The following is a 19,038-nucleotide window of genomic DNA, read 5'->3' on the forward strand; positions in this document are numbered from 1 at the left end:
TGCTAGATGTATTTTTTAGTATTTTGCCTATCTGAAAACGATCTTACACTGTGTTCGCTCTTTCTTGGTAACGTGGCTCACTGTAAAATTCCTGCCTGGAAATCAGTTTTCTATGGAGTTTTGAGGCACCTCATTGTTTTCTAGCTTCTGATGTTGGCTTGAGGAATCTAAAATCATTCTAATTCCCACAGCGGTATGAAATGTCACAGTGATATACCTTGGGAAGGGTCAGTTTTATCCACGGGGCTGGAGGCTCGGTAAGCTGTTTTTTTTTTTATTTGATAGCTCTCCTCTTTCCATTTCGGAAAATTGTCTAATGATGTAATATTTTTCAGTCCTCCATTTTATCTGTCTCTCTTTCTGGAACTCTTTTTAGGCAGATGTTGGATATTCTGGTCCAGTCTTCTAATTCTTTTATCAAGAGACAGTCTGCTCTATTTTTTGGAAGACTTCCTTGATTTCAACTCTCAACTTTCCTACTGAGTTTTATATTTCTGCTGTCATGAGTTTGATTTTCCCTGAGCTCATTCTTGTTCTCTAAATGATCCTTTTTTTGTAGCATTCTGTTCTTTTTCTAATAGATGCATTATCTTTTGTAATCTATTTGCATATGTTAGTGATTTTTTGGCCAAAGTTTTATTTTTTCCATAGAGTGTGTTTCCCTTCAGCCTGCTTTTAGTTGTTTGTTTCTGTCTCCATCTTTTCATGTTAGTGGCTTTTCTGAGATTACGGAAATTCTCTGGCTATCTGTTCACGTTTAGGATGGAGAATTAACAGCCAAATGGGAACTTTGTGTATGGATGTGGCTTGATGGGTTTGAGAGTTAGGAATGTTGGGCTCTGTAGGCTATTTGTTGGAGAATCTTTGTGTCTAGCTTTTAGATTTTTCTATTGGTCTTTATACATTTTCTCTCCTCTCCTGTCTGGAGACCGGAGGTCAGGCTCCAATACCTTAGAAGATTTGAGGGCTCCTCACTTAGCATTCTGTGGGCATTCAGTCACCTAGCCTCTGTTTTCAGTCAAGCCCCTCAGTCCAGAGACTGCTTTACCTTCTCTAGAAAATAAACTCCCCATCTTTCTCAGAGAAGGAGAAGGGTAACATGGAATGAGAAAGAGGCTCTGGAAATTTCGCTGCTCTTTTTAAGAAGCTTTTTGCCAACTGTCCTTATCTGGCACCCGCCCTACCCACCCAGAGCACCAGACTCCTGTTCCTGTAAGTCTGGTGATGGAGCTCTCCCGTGAGCTTAGGATTCAGCTTTCTCAGATTTCTTAAGTCAGTTATCCCATATCCTTCTGGATTCCAGCTTTCAAAATGTTGTTGGTATTGCTTTCTTTCCTGTTTCTTTGTCCTTGTAGATTTATGGGCAGGAGGGGCACCAAAAAGCAAGCAATTTTTGCTGTGCTGTAGCGGTGATTTGGGAAGGAGAAAATAAGACACATGGACTCCAGATGGCCATCTGGAGTCCATGTTCTTTTCCTCCTTCAGGGCAGCTGAGATTGTGTTTCTTCCAAAAGTCTACTTGGACGACCCCAGAATCCACTCCTGTATTTCTTATCCAGGCTCCTCTAACAGAGATGAATTGCATCGAGCTGAATACCTGATTGATATTCCTGATTGGTATACCTGATTGAATTCACCCCTGTTTTGTTTTGCTGTGTTTACTGGGGCTTCCTAACCAGACTTCAGGCTCCTTGAAGGCCAGGAGAAGACCTAGTTACCTCCTACAGAACTCACACTGGGAAGACGAGGCCAAGTGCCAGCAGCCACTTTGATAATTGTTAATCACTGCTTTTTCTTTTTTTGTTTTTTTGGAAGATTTTGTTAATTTATTTGACCGACAAATCACAAGTAGGCAGAGAGGCAGGCAGAGAGAGAGAGAGAGAGAGGAGGAAGCAGGCTTCCTGCTGAGCAGAGAGCCCGATGCGGGGCTCGATCCCAGGACTCTGAGATCATGACCTGAGCCGAAGGGAGAGGCTTAACCCACTGAGCCACCCAGGCGCCCCTATCACTTGCTTTTCTACTAAACAAAGAGTGAGATTTAGGGGAAGGACCATGCTGGGACATATTTTTCTCTTGCCTCACTGTATCTCTCTCCCAGGATGCTCGAAATGCATCTCAGGAAACCAGAACATGTTTCCCCCAGAAAAATCCTAAGCCAGTGCCTTTTCTAACCATGTCTAAGTCACGCTTCTTTTTCAGGTGTTTTCTATTTACCAATTCCCATATTTGGCTCAGGAAGCCATTGTTCCCCCAGCGCTGCGTGTGAAGTCCTTCCTGCTTCCTTACCCGTGAGGTAGCTGACTGTGGTATAATAAAGGGCCTCCTTCTCCTTCCTGTACACTAGATGGCCATGGTTTTTACGCTGTATTAGAATGACTCCTTTTGTAGACATTGAAAATATTTAATGTGGAGAGAAGAACAGATAGTATAAAAGTATAATAATAGAAGTAATAGAACAAACAGTAATCACATTTCGTGAGGGAAATTGCTTATGGAAGTTCTAATAAAGTATCATAAATCTTATATAGGCAATACAAGAGGCTGAAGATGGGCTAAAGGAATTGGATGCAGGAATCATTGAATTAAAAAAGCGTGGGGACAAGTTGCAGATTGAGCAGCCGTCCATGCAGGAACTATCCAAACTTCAGGTATGGTTTTCTGCCAGCAACATTTTAGCTTCAATGATGCATCCTAACTAGAAGTCAAGAAAAAATTATTTTCTATGTTTCCTTGGTTGTTCTCTATACAATTCATGTCATTTAGGTCCTAATTTTTATTTTAAGCAACACTTAGAAAATTTTCTGAAACTTTTACCAGGTTTAATGTGATAAAATAAATTGTGTTCTCAAACTTCTAAGATTTTTTTTTCCTGACATTTACTTTATTATTATTCCAATTGTAGTGTACCTCAAAAAATTATTTGTTTGTTTATTTGATAGAGAGAGAGAGCACAAGTAGGCAGCGGGGCAGGCAGAGAGAAAGGGAGAATCAGGCTCCCTGCTGAGCAGAGAGCCCCATCAGGGCTTGATCCCAGGACCCTGGGTCCTGGGATCATGACCTGAATCAGAGGCAGCTGCTTAACTGACTGAGCCACCCAAGTGCCCCATCAAAAGTCTATTTTAAAGAAAAAATGCTCAAGCTAATATTTTTTAGAAAGTAGTTTTTCTCTGGTGTTCAAAACTCTAGTTAATCTTTCATACATGTCTGAATGAAAGAGAGACACAGTTTTAATACCAGACCAACAGAAAAAAATAAACTAAAAGGTAGGTGAAATCTAAACTGATTTCCCAACATCCTCCAGGAGTAGGAAATAATTGGGGGTTAATTTGCTCTCTTAGATCAGGCTGCTAGGCAAAAATCCAACGTGGGATATTAGAACTGGAATATTAAACCAGCGAAATTTAGCAGTTGATAAGCAACATAGTTAAATTACATTAAGAGAGAATGGTGTACAGTGACACACACGTGTTAAGGTTTCTCTGCATTACTGAGAATCACTGAGGGATTAATAGTGTAAATCCAGCGTAGGGTCACAAGTTCTTCCTTTTGAGAAAATAAAATAGCTCTTATTTTAAAAAGAACATTTTTATGTTAACTGTCTCATTCCATTATCTAACATTTCACAATGTCGTAAGCCCGGTGCCCCTACTTTGCACTTAGACAGTTTTCCAACAGTGCTTAAATGTCAGGTGGAAGAGTCAAACATCATAGTTGTAAATGGGCATTAAAGTTGAACTTTTCCAGATTGAGCCATTTTGGCCTGCTAAACCTTAATATGATACATTAATCAAGTCCATATGGTTCAAATAAATTTTGTGTTTGGTGGATCATCATCTCCTAAAATGTCTTTCCAGTTTAGAGTTATTTATTTACTCCACCACATTTGGCAAAAACATTGCCTTTTTAAGTCTTAAAACATTTTGCTCACATTAAACTCCTCTGTTTCTCCAGCTCTTTAGTTAGTCCAAAATCTGATCATTACTTAGCAGATAAAATGTGGAAGATACTTTATTCAATTACTCTAAAATTATGTAAATATTAAGAACACTATAAAAATTAGAATTACATTAGAAAATTAGAATTTACACTTAACATTTCCCTCAGCCACATGAATAACTTTTCAACATTTTAACCCCACATCCTACCATAAACTTTTGATACCCTGAGAAGAGAGCTGTCAAATCGACCTCACGTCATCCGTAGCCAATATTTTGCATATCCTTTGGAATTTGTAAATATTAAGCTTATCTTTTCTGAAGGAAGTTTCAAAGAGAATCATGAGAAAGATAGGCAGTGCTCTGCATAGAGAGTATCACCACTGGTCCGATACCTGAGGGACTGTTCTTGGCTGGGTTGTGGACTTCGTAGGTAGCGTGCCTTTCGGCAAAGAGTCAACACATGAGATTATGCTGAGTGAAATAAGTCAAGCAGAGAGAGTCAATTACCATATGGTTTCACTTATTTGTGGAGCGTAAGGAATAACATGGAGGACATGGGGAGATGGAGAGGAGAGGGGAGTTAAGGGAAATCGGAGGGGGAGATGAACCATGAGAGACTATGGACTCTGAAAAACAATCTGAGGGTTTTTGCTGGCGAGGATGTGGAGAAAGGGGGACCCTCCTACACTGTGGGTGGGAATACAAGCTGGTGCGACCACTCTGGAAAACAGCATGGAGATTCCTCAAAATGTTGAAAATAGACCTGCCCTATGACCCAGCAATTGCCCTACTGGGTATTTACCCTAAAGATACAAACGTAGTGATCCGAAGGGGCACGTGCACCTGAATGTTTATAACAGCAATGTCCACAATAGCCAAACTATGGAAAGAACCTAGATGTCCATCAACAGATGAGTGGATAAAGAAGATGTGATATCTATCTATCTATCTATCTATCTATCTATCTATCTCATGGAATACTATGCAGCCATCAAAAGAAATGAAATCTTGCCATTTCCGATGACATGGCTGGAACTAGAGGATATTATGCTTACCGAAATAAGTCAATCGGAGAAAGACAACTATCATATGATCTCCCTGATATGAGGAAGTGGAGATGCAACATGGGGGTTTTGGGGGGGTAGGAAAAGAATAAATGAAACAAGATGGAATCGGGAGGGAGACAGACCATAAGAGACACTTAATGTCACAAAACAAACTGAGGGTTGCTGGGGGGAGGGGGTTTGGGAGAAGGGGGATGGGGTTATAGACATTGGGGAGGGTATGTGTTATGGTGAGTGCTGTGAAGTGTGTAAACCTGGCGATTCACAGACCTGTACCCTGGGACTAATAATACATAATATGTTTATTTAAAAAATTTTAAAAATTATTAAAAAATAAAAAGAAAAACAATTTGTGAGTTTTGAAGAGGCAGGGGGTGGGAGGTTGGGCCAGCCTGGTGGTGGGTGTTGTAGAAGGCACGTATTGCTTGGAGTGCTGGGTGTGGTGCATAAACAATGAATTCTAGTACACTGAAAAGTAATTAAAAAAAATTTTTTTTAAAGAGTCAACACATGAATTGAGAGTGAGTATCACTGTCTCTATTTTGTAGGACATGTATGATGAACTGATGATGACCATTGGCTCCCGGCGGAGTGGGCTGAACCAGAATCTCGCACTTAAGAGTCAATATGAAAGGGCCCTGCAAGATCTGGCTGACCTGCTGGAGACTGGACAGGAGAAGATGGCAGGTGACCAGAAAATCATCGTGTCCTCCAAAGAGGAAATTCAACAACTACTTGATAAACATAAGGTAAAGAGAATGAGAGAGAGAGAGAGAATGTAGTTGTGAAAGCATATTCTCGGTCACTGATATGTATCTACCTAGTAAAACCTATTATTAATATTTTATGGGTTCCTCCTTGAATAAAACACTCTTTAAAATAGTTACCAAATGTATATTCAAACCTGTGGACACTAAATAACACAGAAAAAATATGGAGGATTCATTCCTATAACTTTGCGAGTTAAAAAAGAATGCAGAGGCACTTGGGTGACTCAGCTGGTTAAGTGTCTGACTCTTGATCTTGGTTCTGTGCTTGATCTCAGGGTCATGAGTTCAAGCCCTGTGTTGGATTTGATGCTGGGTGCAGAGCTTAAACTTAATTAACAACAACAACAACAAAAAGGAATACCACCATTCCTAGTAATTTTTAATTATCACCACTTCCTCAGTATAAACCAGGCTTTTCCCCTTCATTTACTGCAACCAGTGGGAAACTTGACTTTCTTCAAAGTGCCTAGCTTCCTTATTAACTCTTTTGATTTGTCCTTGTGTCTTTTATGTCCATTTATTTATCTAGCCCTAAGTATTCTGGAGAGAATGCTTCTCTTGTCCTGGCCAAAGGCTTCTCATTGTGCCCTGGGAAAGCAGAGCTACCTACCCAGCTGTGGGACTGGGTATCTGTCTCGTCTGTGCATCACTCGGCACTTCTGGCCAATAAGCACATGTTCCTCTGGCTGCTGTGGGCCTCAAAGAGTTTATTCCTGGGGACAACGAGTCCTTTTCCTATGTGATCAAACGTGGTATGCCTGAGGCTGCCCTATCAGTATGTCCCATTGCCAAGCTCAAGTTAGACATTGCTCCTTAGGAAAGGAATGCCTGTTTAATGTGCACACAAATAACTTGCATTTTTGGAATGACTACAGAAGGAGTAGTTTTACCAGTCCAGAAACCCAAATTCTCAGACTGTAGGAATGTCATACATGGAAATTTTGAAAAGCCCGCTGGGATATAGATAGTTAACATTCTACCATTATGTAGCTCTGGTGGCTTATAAAGGTGAATTTTGGCGGGGAGGGGGGTGGGGTGTACTTCTTGCTATTTTTCCCAGAGATTTTTGTCCAAAACTTTGTGATTTATTAAAGCCTTATCATTTGGCTTTGAAAACATTGCTTTAAAGTTCACAGCTGGTTTTCTTCAAATCTCTGACAACAGTAATAAAATATCATCCTGAGTTATTCCAGAGAGGAAGCTAGGATCAATGAGTATAAATAACAGAGACGTAGGCCCAATAGGTAAAGAACTCTAAGAGGAACACTGCCATTGAGCAGACAACCCTTCTGGCCATGGGAAGACCATCCAAGGCCATTAGGGGGAGATCGGGTTGTAAAAGGAATATCAGTTTTTGGTGAATGTTGGGCTGAATGACCTCCAAGTTCTCTTCGAGCTTTAAGATTCTCTGATATAATAATGGTGAGTTAAAAAATGAAGATTCTGGCTTCTTTTGACCAGACTATTTCTGACAGAGAGCTCTGCAGTGACCTTGAACATAGCATGTTCTATAGCCTGGGCGGTTCCATGTCCTCACCCACCAAATGGGAAACAGAATTCCATACCTCGAAGACGTGTTATAAGGGTTAACCGAATTGGTCATTAAGGATTGGTGGAGTTTCTGCATATAGTAAAGCACTAAGCACTGTTATCAGTTTGTAGGTCTTCAGCTTCACCCACAGTAGAGGGAACAGAAAATGGGATAAGGCCTGTTTACCTCCTCTAGGGCCTTTTACATATAAAAAGTAACATTTCGAAACATGTTTGTACGACTGCCCAAGGCCTATCCTTCTGTTGTGTGTGGGTATAATATAAGGTAAATTATAATAATTATAATAATAAGGTAAAATATAAGGTAAATTTAAGTACCAATAGGTACTTGTTGAGCTGTGTTTGGCAGTGAGTATTGGAGCCCAACGAATGCTCCGGGAATTTGGAAAGTAGAGCTCCACCCTAGACACAGAGGAAGGAGAGTCATGAATGTGTAGAGTGAGGACATCTTGGAAGTACAGAGTCAAGACAGAGACCGAAGACAGGGGCCTGCGAGCTCATGTGTCCCGGGATAAGGAAGGCCAGTGTGTGTGGTGGGGTCGTGAGTGTCTCCCAGACTGTACAGGGACGAGGCCTTGAGAGGGCAGAGGAACTGTGTAGCTGGTCACGCCTGAAGAGCTCTGTCCGGGGGGGCAGAGTGTCTGCAGCCCGGCGTGTATAGGTGTCCTTGAGTGGAGGGGACTGAAGCCCCCTTCCCTGCTGGAAGCTGTGAGTGCCTGCATGAAGTGGGGGGCAGCGGGCTGGAGAGACACTGCTCCGATACTGAGTTCCGCCAGCTTTCACGTCTAAAGCAGCTTTTGTTGTCGGGTGGGATACATTTGAGTCACTGACCTCTCTGTCCCCGAAAACTTGCAGGAATACTTTCAGGGCCTGGAATCTCATATGATCTTGACTGAAACACTCTTCAGAAAGATCATCAGCTTTGCAGTCCCACAGGAAACACGGTTCCACACGGAACTGATGGCACAGGCTTCCGCGGTACTGAAGCAGGCTCACAAGAGGGGCGTGGAGTTGGAGTACATTCTGGAGGTGAGACTGTCCACGGACTCCCTTCCCCACAGCCGACTGTGCCATTAAGGCAAGACCTGTTTACCCATGCCATGCACCTCGTAGAACTTTGGAACTCCCTCAGACTCAGCAGTGTGTGCTGCCCTGACCCTCTTGTCTTTCTATTTCTAGTTGGATAAAGGCTCTGCCGCACCTTGAGTCGGCTAGCTTCCCTCCGTACTGACTTTAGTTAGGGCACGAAGATACTTAGGGTTTTGACAGTCAGACTAAAAAACCGCCAACCTCGCTGTACAGGATTGGAAAAAGCTGCAAATGATTTTTTAAAAGATTCTCCAGTTTTGGCTAAAGTAAAAATCAGAATTTAGGAGTGACTGGTGTGGGATTTCTCCTTAGTAGAATGTCTACACTATATATTTCTGTTTCTCAAATGCCTGTGGTAGCTTTTTCTATTTGTGAATGTCACATAGTCACTTTACTATATGAAGTAAGCACCCTCTTCCCTTTTGCTTAAATCATACGTGCATCGCCACTATGGTAAAGAATGAAACCGTGCATATCAGAGGCCTGCTGTGTTCCAGGTGCCCTGAGTACAATCATTCCATTTAATCCTCATGATGGACAAGAGAGTTCTATTAGCCCCATTTTTTTAATGTTATAAATGAGGGTCAGAGAGGTTTAGTAACTTGCCCGTGTTCACACAGCAGATTGGTTGCAGATCGAAATCCCATTCACAGTGTTTTTGGGGGGTCGCCATCTGATTCATGTGCTTCAGAGCCGTCTTTTGCTTCTCAGAGCAAACCCCCACTATAAACAGCTCCCACATAACTTTAAAGAGAATCTGTTGAAAGCCTATTTTTGCACACAAATGAGGATCCTGTTCCCGGAGGACAGTTCTTTAGCTCACAGACCGATACTATGTTTCTAGACATGGTCTCATTTGGATGAAGCCCACCAGGAGCTCAGCAGACAGCTGGAGGCGGTGGAAAGCAGCATCCCGAGCGTGGGGCTGGTGGAAGAGAGCGAGGGCAGGCTCATCGAGCGCATAACGCTCTACCAGGTCAGCGTCCGAGGGCATCTCGGGGTGGGAGAAGTGGCCACGACTTCTTTCGAAACTTTCCCACGGTTTTCATGGAATCTAAGCAGACTTGAAATCAAATATTTCATTAAGTATTTTTACTTTTATTTCAAGCTGTTGACATTGTTGAAAGCAGATAGATTTTAAGTGTTTGCTTTATAATAGAACATAAGAAAGATCTTTCTTCTTCTTCTTCTTCTTTTTTTTTTTTTTTAAAACAAGAGAGCTCTTTGAAAATTCAGCCGCCACCAAGCATTTTCTGTGTTGTTATGCTGGTGTCATGGTATTCTTACAGCTTCATAGTTTTAAAGGTACCTGACGTTACTACAAAAAGAAGAAAGGAAAGGAGTGGGGGGCGGGGAGGGAAGGGGAAGGGCGGGGGGTAGGCGAGGAGTGTGGGGGGAAGGAGAAGAGAGGAGAGAAGGAAAAGAAAGAAAAGGAAAAAAAGGAAAAGAAAAAAGAAAAGGAAGAAGAAAAAGTAACATCTATACTTAGATATGGATGAGCCATTTCAAAGTTTCTAATCTTACTCGGGAGCACATAGTTGAAGTCTGACTAACAGGGCGTGGGAACTTTATGGGGCACCGGAGATACTGTAGTTCTTAAAGAGAAAAATTGCATCATCCAAACTTTTAACCCAGTACTTTCAATCAATTTTAGCATTTGAAATCCAGCCTTAATGAATACCAGCCCAAATTATATCAGGTATTAGATGACGGGAAACGACTGCTCATATCCATTAGCTGCTCAGATCTAGAAAGCCAGCTAAATCAACTTGGAGAACACTGGTTAAATAATACCAACAAAGTGTCAAAGGAGCTTCACAGATTGGAAACAGTGTTGAAACACTGGACCAGGTAACACGGTGACTATTATATATCACTGTAGATTAGTGAAGAGTCTTTATAGGGCATTTAATATTTAATATTTAATATAGGCATTTAAGATCAGTGGGCGTGAGACTTGAAAAAGATGATCTCTTATCTGGGCACTTATTTTGTATTTTGGAAAACAAAGGCAAAAACAAAACCCCCACTTGGATTCTTACGTAATTGTATAAACAAGGAATTAGAAGCGGGCAGGGAAGCAAGTGCCTAATGCACTTTAACTTGGACATTTGCCTATGGACTATACATGGATGGTCAAAGTAAAACCTTAGAAGGAGAGGTAGAAGGAAAGTGTGTTTGAGAAAGTAAAGTTTCTCGAGGGCGGACTGATTTTACATAGTGAAACACTATTTCTACACCACCTTTATTTTTAAGAACTTTACTATTTTCTAAATAGCCTCAATTTGAAGGAGTAAGTATGTGTATATAGTAGGTATATAAAGGTGTGTGTGTATGTATATACATATTTATATGTGTGTGTGTATATACATATATATATATTTACATTCAGCTTAGAAATGGGAAAACTGAAACTTGCTTACAGTATAAATTTAAAGGGTAGTTGAGAGTGTGAATGCAAGAGATTATTCTCCCAAACCTGTCATGTCTCTTGTTTTAAAATTGACATTGCTGTGTAAGATGGGTTAGCAGAAGAGATATATTGGATGTTTACTCAGTAGGCTCATTAATATAATTACAGATACCAAAGTGAATCTGCAGAACTTACTCACTGGTTACAATCTGCAAAAGACAGGCTAGAATTTTGGACTCAACAATCTGTGACAGTCCCACAAGAACTGGAAATGGTCCGTGATCATCTAAATGCTTTCCTGGTAAGCCTAAGGTTCTAAATCATTTGATTAAATTTTCTATACTTAGTAAGCCAACCCGGAGAGAATTTGTCCATGTTAACTATGTGTGGTCAATCCTTGTGCAAAATAATAGGCTTCAGCATTGCCTCATTAAAGCAGTTTTCAAGGAATGGCTATGTTGTTGGCTTTCGTTCAAGGCAATGGTGTGCTTCTTTTGTTTTTCTCTGGAGTGCTTACCGTAACTCCCCTTCAAGATGTAAAGAAAAATTGTTTACATAGTAAATGGTACTCTTTCCTTAAATTAAAGGTCAGTCTATTTACTCCCAGTTTGAACATTGCTACTTCATTTAGGAGTTTTCCAAAGAAGTGGATGCCAAATCTTCCCTGAAATCATCTGTTATGAGCACTGGAAATCAGCTTCTTCGATTAAAGAAAGTGGACACAGCTGCCCTACGTTCAGAGCTGTCACACATTGAGAGCCAGTGGACTGACCTGCTGACAAATATTCCCACTGTACAGGAGAAGCTCCACCAGGTATAGAAATAATCATAAGTTTAAATCATAATAGTTGATTTAAGCAGTATTCAATGGAAAGAGAGCTAACCCTGCTTATACTTAGAAATTTAAATCAGTTTTGTCATGGACATCTTGCCTTTTCTCTTTCATTGTTCTGCATACTAAAAGTGAACTGTTCTGTAAAGCCATATGTATAAATGTCATATCTTCCAAGGACTTCTTTATTGTCTGTGTGTGTGGGATGTAGAACAGAACCTTCATCTGGCCTTGTTTAAACTGTTTTCTCATGAGTAAAATGTGAGAGATTACACTTCCCTCCTAAAGTGAATAGTTCTGAGGATTCAATCACAATATGTATAAAAGACCTATAATCTCACCTATAATAGGACAATTGACATTCAATAAGTATGCACTTTCCTTATCTGGAAATACACCTCCCTTCCCTGTATCCCAGACAGTGTATGTTTCTCTTTCTTTGGGATTCATCCCTCTACCAGGTATGATAGCCGTGTTCGAGATCTGTCTTACCCTCCTAATCAGCAGCAACGCATTTCTAGGGGCAGGAAACATCTCATATTCATCTCTGTATCTTCCCACACCACATAGAAGCCCATAAATATTTTAAATGATGGTTTTTGTTTCTCCAAATCATTATAATAAATATCTACAAAAATATATGATCGATCAAGTAAGAGTCAGAATTCTAAGTATATTTTAGTTAAAGAGTAAGGAAATTGGCCATGCTCTTAGGAATAAATATTAGAGTGCCAAAAAATCTAGAAAATGATAGTTTGTAGTGTGGTATTTTTCTTTCTTCCTTTAACATTCCTGAGTCATAATACACAGAAATTTTTACAGGATAATTAATAAAATACATCTGTTGAATGTTTTGTAGTTAAATTTTTTTAACTCATAAAACTAGCTATAAAATAAGAATAATATTTTCTTCTTACTGGTATTTTGATTAATTAGTTAATGTTTATACAATGTTTATAGTATTGGATGTCAAGTGAACATAAGATGACTATTATTGTTCCGTGTTTGCCTGATGTTTAATTTTAGGCTTCTAATGAGGTTAAGATCCAAAGATGTCATTAAGAATGGTTATCTCTGTTGGTACACTGGCAAGTATTAATGCAGAATTTTTAGGTTGGCAGGATTCTGGTTCGAATTTTAACACTTGCGTCTTGTTTTGTCTCTTGTTGGGCAGCTCCAAATGGATAAGCTGCCTTCCCGCCATGCCATTTCTGAAGTTATGACTTGGATTTCTCTCATGGAAAATGTTATTCAAAAGGATGAAGAGAATATAAAAAATTCAATAGGTTACAAGGCAATTCATGAATACCTTCAGAAATATAAGGTAATGGGACTTTTTTTTCTTTTATTTTTTCATATTTTAGGACTATTTTATTAAAAGAATTCAAAAAGCTCAAATTATAGACCTCAGATTTCGGAGCGTATGTTTCATATATAGTGACCAGATAGAGGAACAAGGGTAAGAAAACTGCCTCCCTAGTTGTAGACATGGAAAAGTTGTCCGGTATTAGAAATAGCTTTGAAGATGATTTTGTGTCATTTAAAAAATGGTAAAACAAACCATGAGAGACTCTTAACTCTGGGAAACAAACCAAGGGTTGCTGAAGGGGAGATGGGTGGGGGCGTGGGGTAACTGGGTGATGGGTGGTAAGAACAACCTATGATGTGATGAGCACTCAGTGTTATAAGCAAATGCTGAATAACTGAGTTCTACATCTGAAACAAAAAAGGTCATTCTAAAGAAGAAAATGGTATCATTGATAAATATATTATAGTGAGATTATACAATTTATCCAATTCTACATCCTCTACCTAAAATATGCCCATGTATTCATATTCAACATATTTATAAATTCAGGATGTCATATGTGATCTGTGATGAGCTTCTGATAGTAATGCCTTATTGTAAATATATATAGATTTTGCCATTTGGACTAAATCATGGAAATGATAATATGAATCTTAAGGTTACTTGAGGCTCCCCCATTCCTGATGAAATATAAGATATTTATATGCATAACTTTGTTTTCTTATTTTCTCCCTTCCCTTTTCAGGGTTTTAAGATAGATATTAACTGTAAACAGTTGACAGTTGATTTTGTGAATCAGTCCGTGCTACAGATCAGTAGTCAGGATGTGGAAAGTAAACGCAGTGATAAAACTGATTTTGCTGAGCAACTGGGAGCCATGAACAAAAGTTGGCAAATCCTGCAGGGTCTCGTAACTGAGAAGGTAAGCCTCTCCTGTCCGTAATTACATGAAAACACCAAGAACAGGCACTCTGTAAAGAAAATTCATTTCACAAGTAGCTTAGCTACACATAGCATGCAAACATTACTGCAGGGGAAGTCACTGCATCTCATTGCTCTAAACACTCTTTACTCTTGTTAATTATTTTCTCTTACACATCCTCTACTCTTCACCTACTACATGTTGTTTTACTTTTTCTAAAGATGCCTCTTAACTTTGCCTTCCCTTTAAGTTGACTTCTTTACTTTCTTACCAACACTAGCCACTGATTCACACTTGGTAAGATTTATTTCTTAAACATACATACAATAAACTGTATTTGAAGAATTCTTAATTTAAAGCTAATAGTGTCTTGAGTTTAAAATAAAATTACACTTAATAGTGTCTTGAGTTTAAAATAAAATTACACATGTCATTTTTTTTCAGATCCAGATGTTGGAAGGCTTATTGGAATCTTGGTCAGAATATGAAAATGATGTACAAAGTCTGAAAGCTTGGTATGAAACCCAGGAAAACAGACTAAAGCAACAGCATCGCATTGGAGATCAGGCTTCAGTTCAGAATGCAATGAAAGACTGTCAGGTAACTTGTCCAGGTGGCTGGCAGGCGAATGTTTCATGGCATAGACCAAAGGAAGACTCAGGCCCTGGCAGTTGAGATGAAATACTGAAAAAAGTTTTGCTCAGTAATGAATTTCTTGGATTATGTGAGTTTATAGAGTTTTTTTTTTAACCATTACGTACTTTCACCTATTTAAAATAATTTGAAATTATGAGAATTTTGAGACATACTCCTAAGTAGAGAGAATGCTTCTAACCCTTCTATACTGATCATCAGATTTAATAGTTAAGATTTTGATGTCTTTGCCTGAATTATTTCTTTTCTTAAATATTTTCCAGTAAACCCCAGATGTCATGTTATTTTCTTCCTGCCTACCACAATACACATCTCTAAGAAACTGACGTTTTCTTACATATCCATAACATCATTATCACCACAAAAACTTTAACAATAATCCTTTAATATCATTCAATGCTCAATTCATAATATTGTTTCTTCAGTTTTCTTTAAAATGTCTTTTTTTTTTCCAGTTAATCTATCACGTAAGGGTACAAAAATGTCCACGTGCCACATTTGTTATCAGATCTCTAAAGCCTCTTTAGTATTTTTTTTTTCCTGGTAGAAAGAAAAACTTTATTAAGTCAAGTTCTGGTTTGTTTTGTTTTGTTTTGTTTTTAATTTATTTTTTATTATCAGCATAACGGTATTCATTATTTTTGCAACACACCCAGTGCTCCATGCAATCCATGCCCTCTGTAATACCCACCACCTGGTACCCCGACCTCCCACCCCCCACCCTTTCAGACCCCTCAGATTGTTTTTCAGAGTCCATAGTCTCTTGCGATTCACCTCCCCTTCCAATTTACCTCAACTCCCTTCTCCTCTCTAACATCCCTTGTCCTTTAGTATTTTTTAAAAATTTTTAAATACAGTTAACTTGTTGCAGGACCTGTAGACTGGCCCGGATTTGGGATTAGCCTGTGGACTTCTTTTAAGATGTCATTGACATTGGTTTTCTCTCATCTGTATCACATCCTGTAAAGGGAAGTTAACACTAGAGACTTGCAGGAATTCGGTTATTAGCTCTGAGGAGCTGAGTGCTTCACAGGTGACCGTGGTGCCTTCTCCCATGTTCCACGGGAAGCATTCAACAGCTTCTGCTTGTTCTTTTGTTAGTGATAAGAATCTCCAGTTCAGATGGAGTGAGCGTACTCTAAATGTCTTCCAGTGACTTTGGAACACTTAATGTTTGCCCAGGTGTTCTTGTTTATACAAAAGAAATGTGAGTTATTACAGGTAGTGCTATAGTAAAATTTTAAAATAATACAATAATTTTTAATGTACAGATTAGCTGTGATGGTTCTCTGTAGTGCTTTCAAAGACCAGTTGAAGACTCAGCTGTGAAGTAGTTTTATAGAAACACTCCTTTCCCCAAATCTTGAGAGACCTTTCATAATGATCTTCCTTCCAACTAGCATTTTTTTTCTTAGCATTTTTTTTTTCTGAGGACACATGTAAAGAGAGATATATTTAAGCTCTTGGTGAAAGCTTTTCCATTCAGAAAAGGAAAAGCAGATGCCCTTGTGCTGGGCTGACAATCTAATGGATTGTCATTTCCAGAGTGTGTAAAAGTGACAAAGAAAACCATCATATAGAGAAATACCTAGAAGTTTTTAGAAAATGCTTCACATCAGAAGACGGGTGTGTAGAACACTGAGGACTGAAACTATGTATCAGTGATTCTCACTGCATTTCCTGTTTTCCAGGGACTAGTAGTGTTTCTAATTTTGGCCACCAATTTTATATATCAAAATCTACAAAAAAATCCAGAATTTCACAATTTTACTTTGAGGGAGAAGTCAGACCTCTTAAGTTCCTAAATTAAAATGTTTCCATTCAAGTTAAAAGATCATTTAAGTGTGAACATCAGGAAGATTAGTGCTTCTTTGTTATGTCCTTGTGATAAACTTTTCTGTTAAAACTGAAATAATACTTTAACTTTTCCTTTTTTTCTTTTTTCTCACTATTTTTCTCTTCTCTTTCATATACTTTTTTCCTGCCATTTTTCCATTTTGTTTCTTTTCATGGCCGTGTCTTCTATTTAACAGAGGCGTTACTATCAGAAAATGTAGTGGAAGCTTGGCCAAGTTGTACTCTTTTGCAGACCCAAATTTTAGTCTCATAGAAGGTCACACCAGGCAGTGTCAGGAGGAAAAGCTTAAAATGTGGTTTAAAGACCTCACACACAATGCCAATTAATAATTTCAAATGTAGTCATTTTTTTTTTTTAAACAAAGAACAGAATGAGAGTAACCCACACAGTTATTTTGGGCATCACATAAAAATCACAACAGCTTAATGGCAGGTTCTATTTGGCAGTACCACAAACCTTGATAAAAATTTATTGTCATTTTTGAGAAATTGTTCCTCTGGACCGAAGTGTGAAATTCAAGCCAGCAGACTTAAATCGGTGACTGGATTTAAGCTTTATTTTGTTTAAAACATCTTGAATATTTTCCCACTCTTTCAGAGGTGATTTATTAATTTAAACCAACATAAAAAATAATATTTATGAATTAACTTAGGTTAAGAGTGATTTATTGTAGCAAAAAAATGTTAGGTTTGGCTTTTTTCTTCATTGATCAGAAACAAAATCGTCTTTTAATTATTATTGAAAGGAAAGGAAAACACATTTTCGTTTTGTACAAAATATATATTTCAGTCTTGTTTCCTTCCTGGGATTTGCTTTGATGCCAACATAAACAGGCAGGCCATTTTAGAGTTGTGTTTTTAAGCAACGGATCATTCATTTAATATTGTTCCTTAAAAAAGTTAACATCTATGGATGAATAGGATAAATTTAATTCCAGTGGCTGGATTTTAGAATCATATTAAAGACATGTCGGAAGGATTGTTTATGGTTACCTTTTCAAAGAAGTAGAGAGAGAAATCCTTAAATAGTAAAATTAATGATGTTCTCCATACTGTATAAAGGACCCATAACTCTAGTAATCACTATATTCCATTCTCTGGTTAATTATCAAAGCTGTCAAAATATTGACAGAATTATGAAGTGGAAGTGAAAGCACAATATTAAAAACAAAAATGATTTCCTCAGGCTACTAATTGCATGAATTTCTAATTAATACATCAAGAAAAAAATAGCCTCATGATAATTAAGGAGAGAAAAATACATAAATCAGTACTGACTCATAGCTGATTACCAAATAACTGACAATACTATCCTACATTTGCCAAGTTTTTAACAGCTTAAAGATGTTATTTGGGGATTTTCTTCACTTTACCCTCCAAGGCCTACATATCTACATCTCAAGTTCTGGAGATACGCTTCTGAATATAAGAATGCACCCATGCTTTAATATATGACTTCTCACATCGCCCAAACTTGGGATTTACACCCTTTCCACAAGTCCCATCTGGGGACTCGCCTCCAACACTGTGCTGGGAGTCAGTAGGCTCAGGAGGCTTGAGGTCTCATCCCATCTCCTGACCTCCCCAGCTCTGTAACCCAAGACAGGTTGTGTGACCTGATCTCCCATTTATTCATCCATAAAATGTTAATAGCAGGCTCAGCCTGCTATACTGAGCTTTCCAAAGTTTCCAATGGCATTAAAATGTAATTGGGATTATAATGTATGATTAAGGATGATCTCTAGAACGTTGCCTCGTTGTATTTTCTTTCTTGAAGATTTTGTACTGTTACAAATGCACATCCCAAAGAAAGTAAGAGTTTGACTCATTAAAAAAAAAAAAAAAAAAAAAAAAGCCCATAATCTTTCAGAATCACATAGAATCCGAGAGAAACAAAGGCTAAAAGAGATTCTGATTTTCTGTCTGAAGAAACAAACCCAGTGGCAGTTTCTAACTTAAAAGTGGCACAGCTTCATAGTAGCAGAAATGTAACTAAACTCAGATACCAAGAATACCATCCTATTGCATTTTATCCTTTGGCCTAGGACTATTTTAACTTTCCCGACATGAATTTAAGAATATAAATCATATTACCATTTCCCACATATATTTCTTTTCCTCTAACTTTTTGAAAAGAATTACACGTTATCATGTCTCTATCTATTAAGTAATCAAATTTGGCTTAAACTTGGGGGGATATCAGGCTGTCGTGCGTGCCACAGAGGTCCATAATAGAACAATTTAAAATGACTATTTTAATCTTTCAGGATCTAGAAGATTTGATTAAAGCAAAAGAAAAAGAGGTGGAGAAAATTGAGCAGAATGGACTTGCTTTGATTCAGAACAAGAAAGAAGAAGTCTCTGGTGTTGTCCTGAACACACTGAGGGAGCTCAGGCAAACATGGGCTAATTTAGACCGCATGGTAATATTGCTGGAGGAGACTGGGCTCCAAACATGTCATGGCATTTTAGTTTTCCTAAAATAACTGAGTAAATAGTGATGGAACCTCTACATTATCTTTTTGTATTAAGTCTACTTCATTAACTGAGATTATTATTTATGTGTGTGAGAGAAAGGGAGAGCACGCATGCATGTACAGGGGGAGAGCGGAGGGGAAGCGGACTCCACACTGAGTGTG

At 38.6% G+C, this 19,038-nt stretch overlaps 1 protein-coding gene across 32 annotated transcripts in view; it reads left to right on the plus strand.

The window, feature by feature from the left end:
• Positions 1-19,038, plus strand: part of SYNE1 (spectrin repeat containing nuclear envelope protein 1) — a 464,577-nt gene that overhangs the window by 350,481 nt on the left and 95,058 nt on the right. For all 32 annotated transcript variants that reach the window (XM_082730051.1, XM_082730052.1, XM_082730041.1 and 29 more), the window contains 11 exons: positions 2,529-2,648; positions 5,551-5,751; positions 8,179-8,352; positions 9,257-9,388; positions 10,067-10,263; positions 10,994-11,126; positions 11,457-11,639; positions 12,832-12,981; positions 13,712-13,888; positions 14,333-14,488; positions 18,667-18,822. In XM_082730051.1, the coding sequence (XP_082586177.1) occupies positions 2,529-2,648; positions 5,551-5,751; positions 8,179-8,352; positions 9,257-9,388; positions 10,067-10,263; positions 10,994-11,126; positions 11,457-11,639; positions 12,832-12,981; positions 13,712-13,888; positions 14,333-14,488; positions 18,667-18,822 (1,779 nt within the window). The remainder of the gene's footprint in view (positions 1-2,528; positions 2,649-5,550; positions 5,752-8,178; positions 8,353-9,256; positions 9,389-10,066; positions 10,264-10,993; positions 11,127-11,456; positions 11,640-12,831; positions 12,982-13,711; positions 13,889-14,332; positions 14,489-18,666; positions 18,823-19,038) is intronic.

This window comes from Mustela nivalis (genome assembly GCF_964662115.1).
Source record: "Mustela nivalis genome assembly, chromosome: 5".
Taxonomy (NCBI): Eukaryota; Metazoa; Chordata; class Mammalia; order Carnivora; family Mustelidae; genus Mustela; species Mustela nivalis.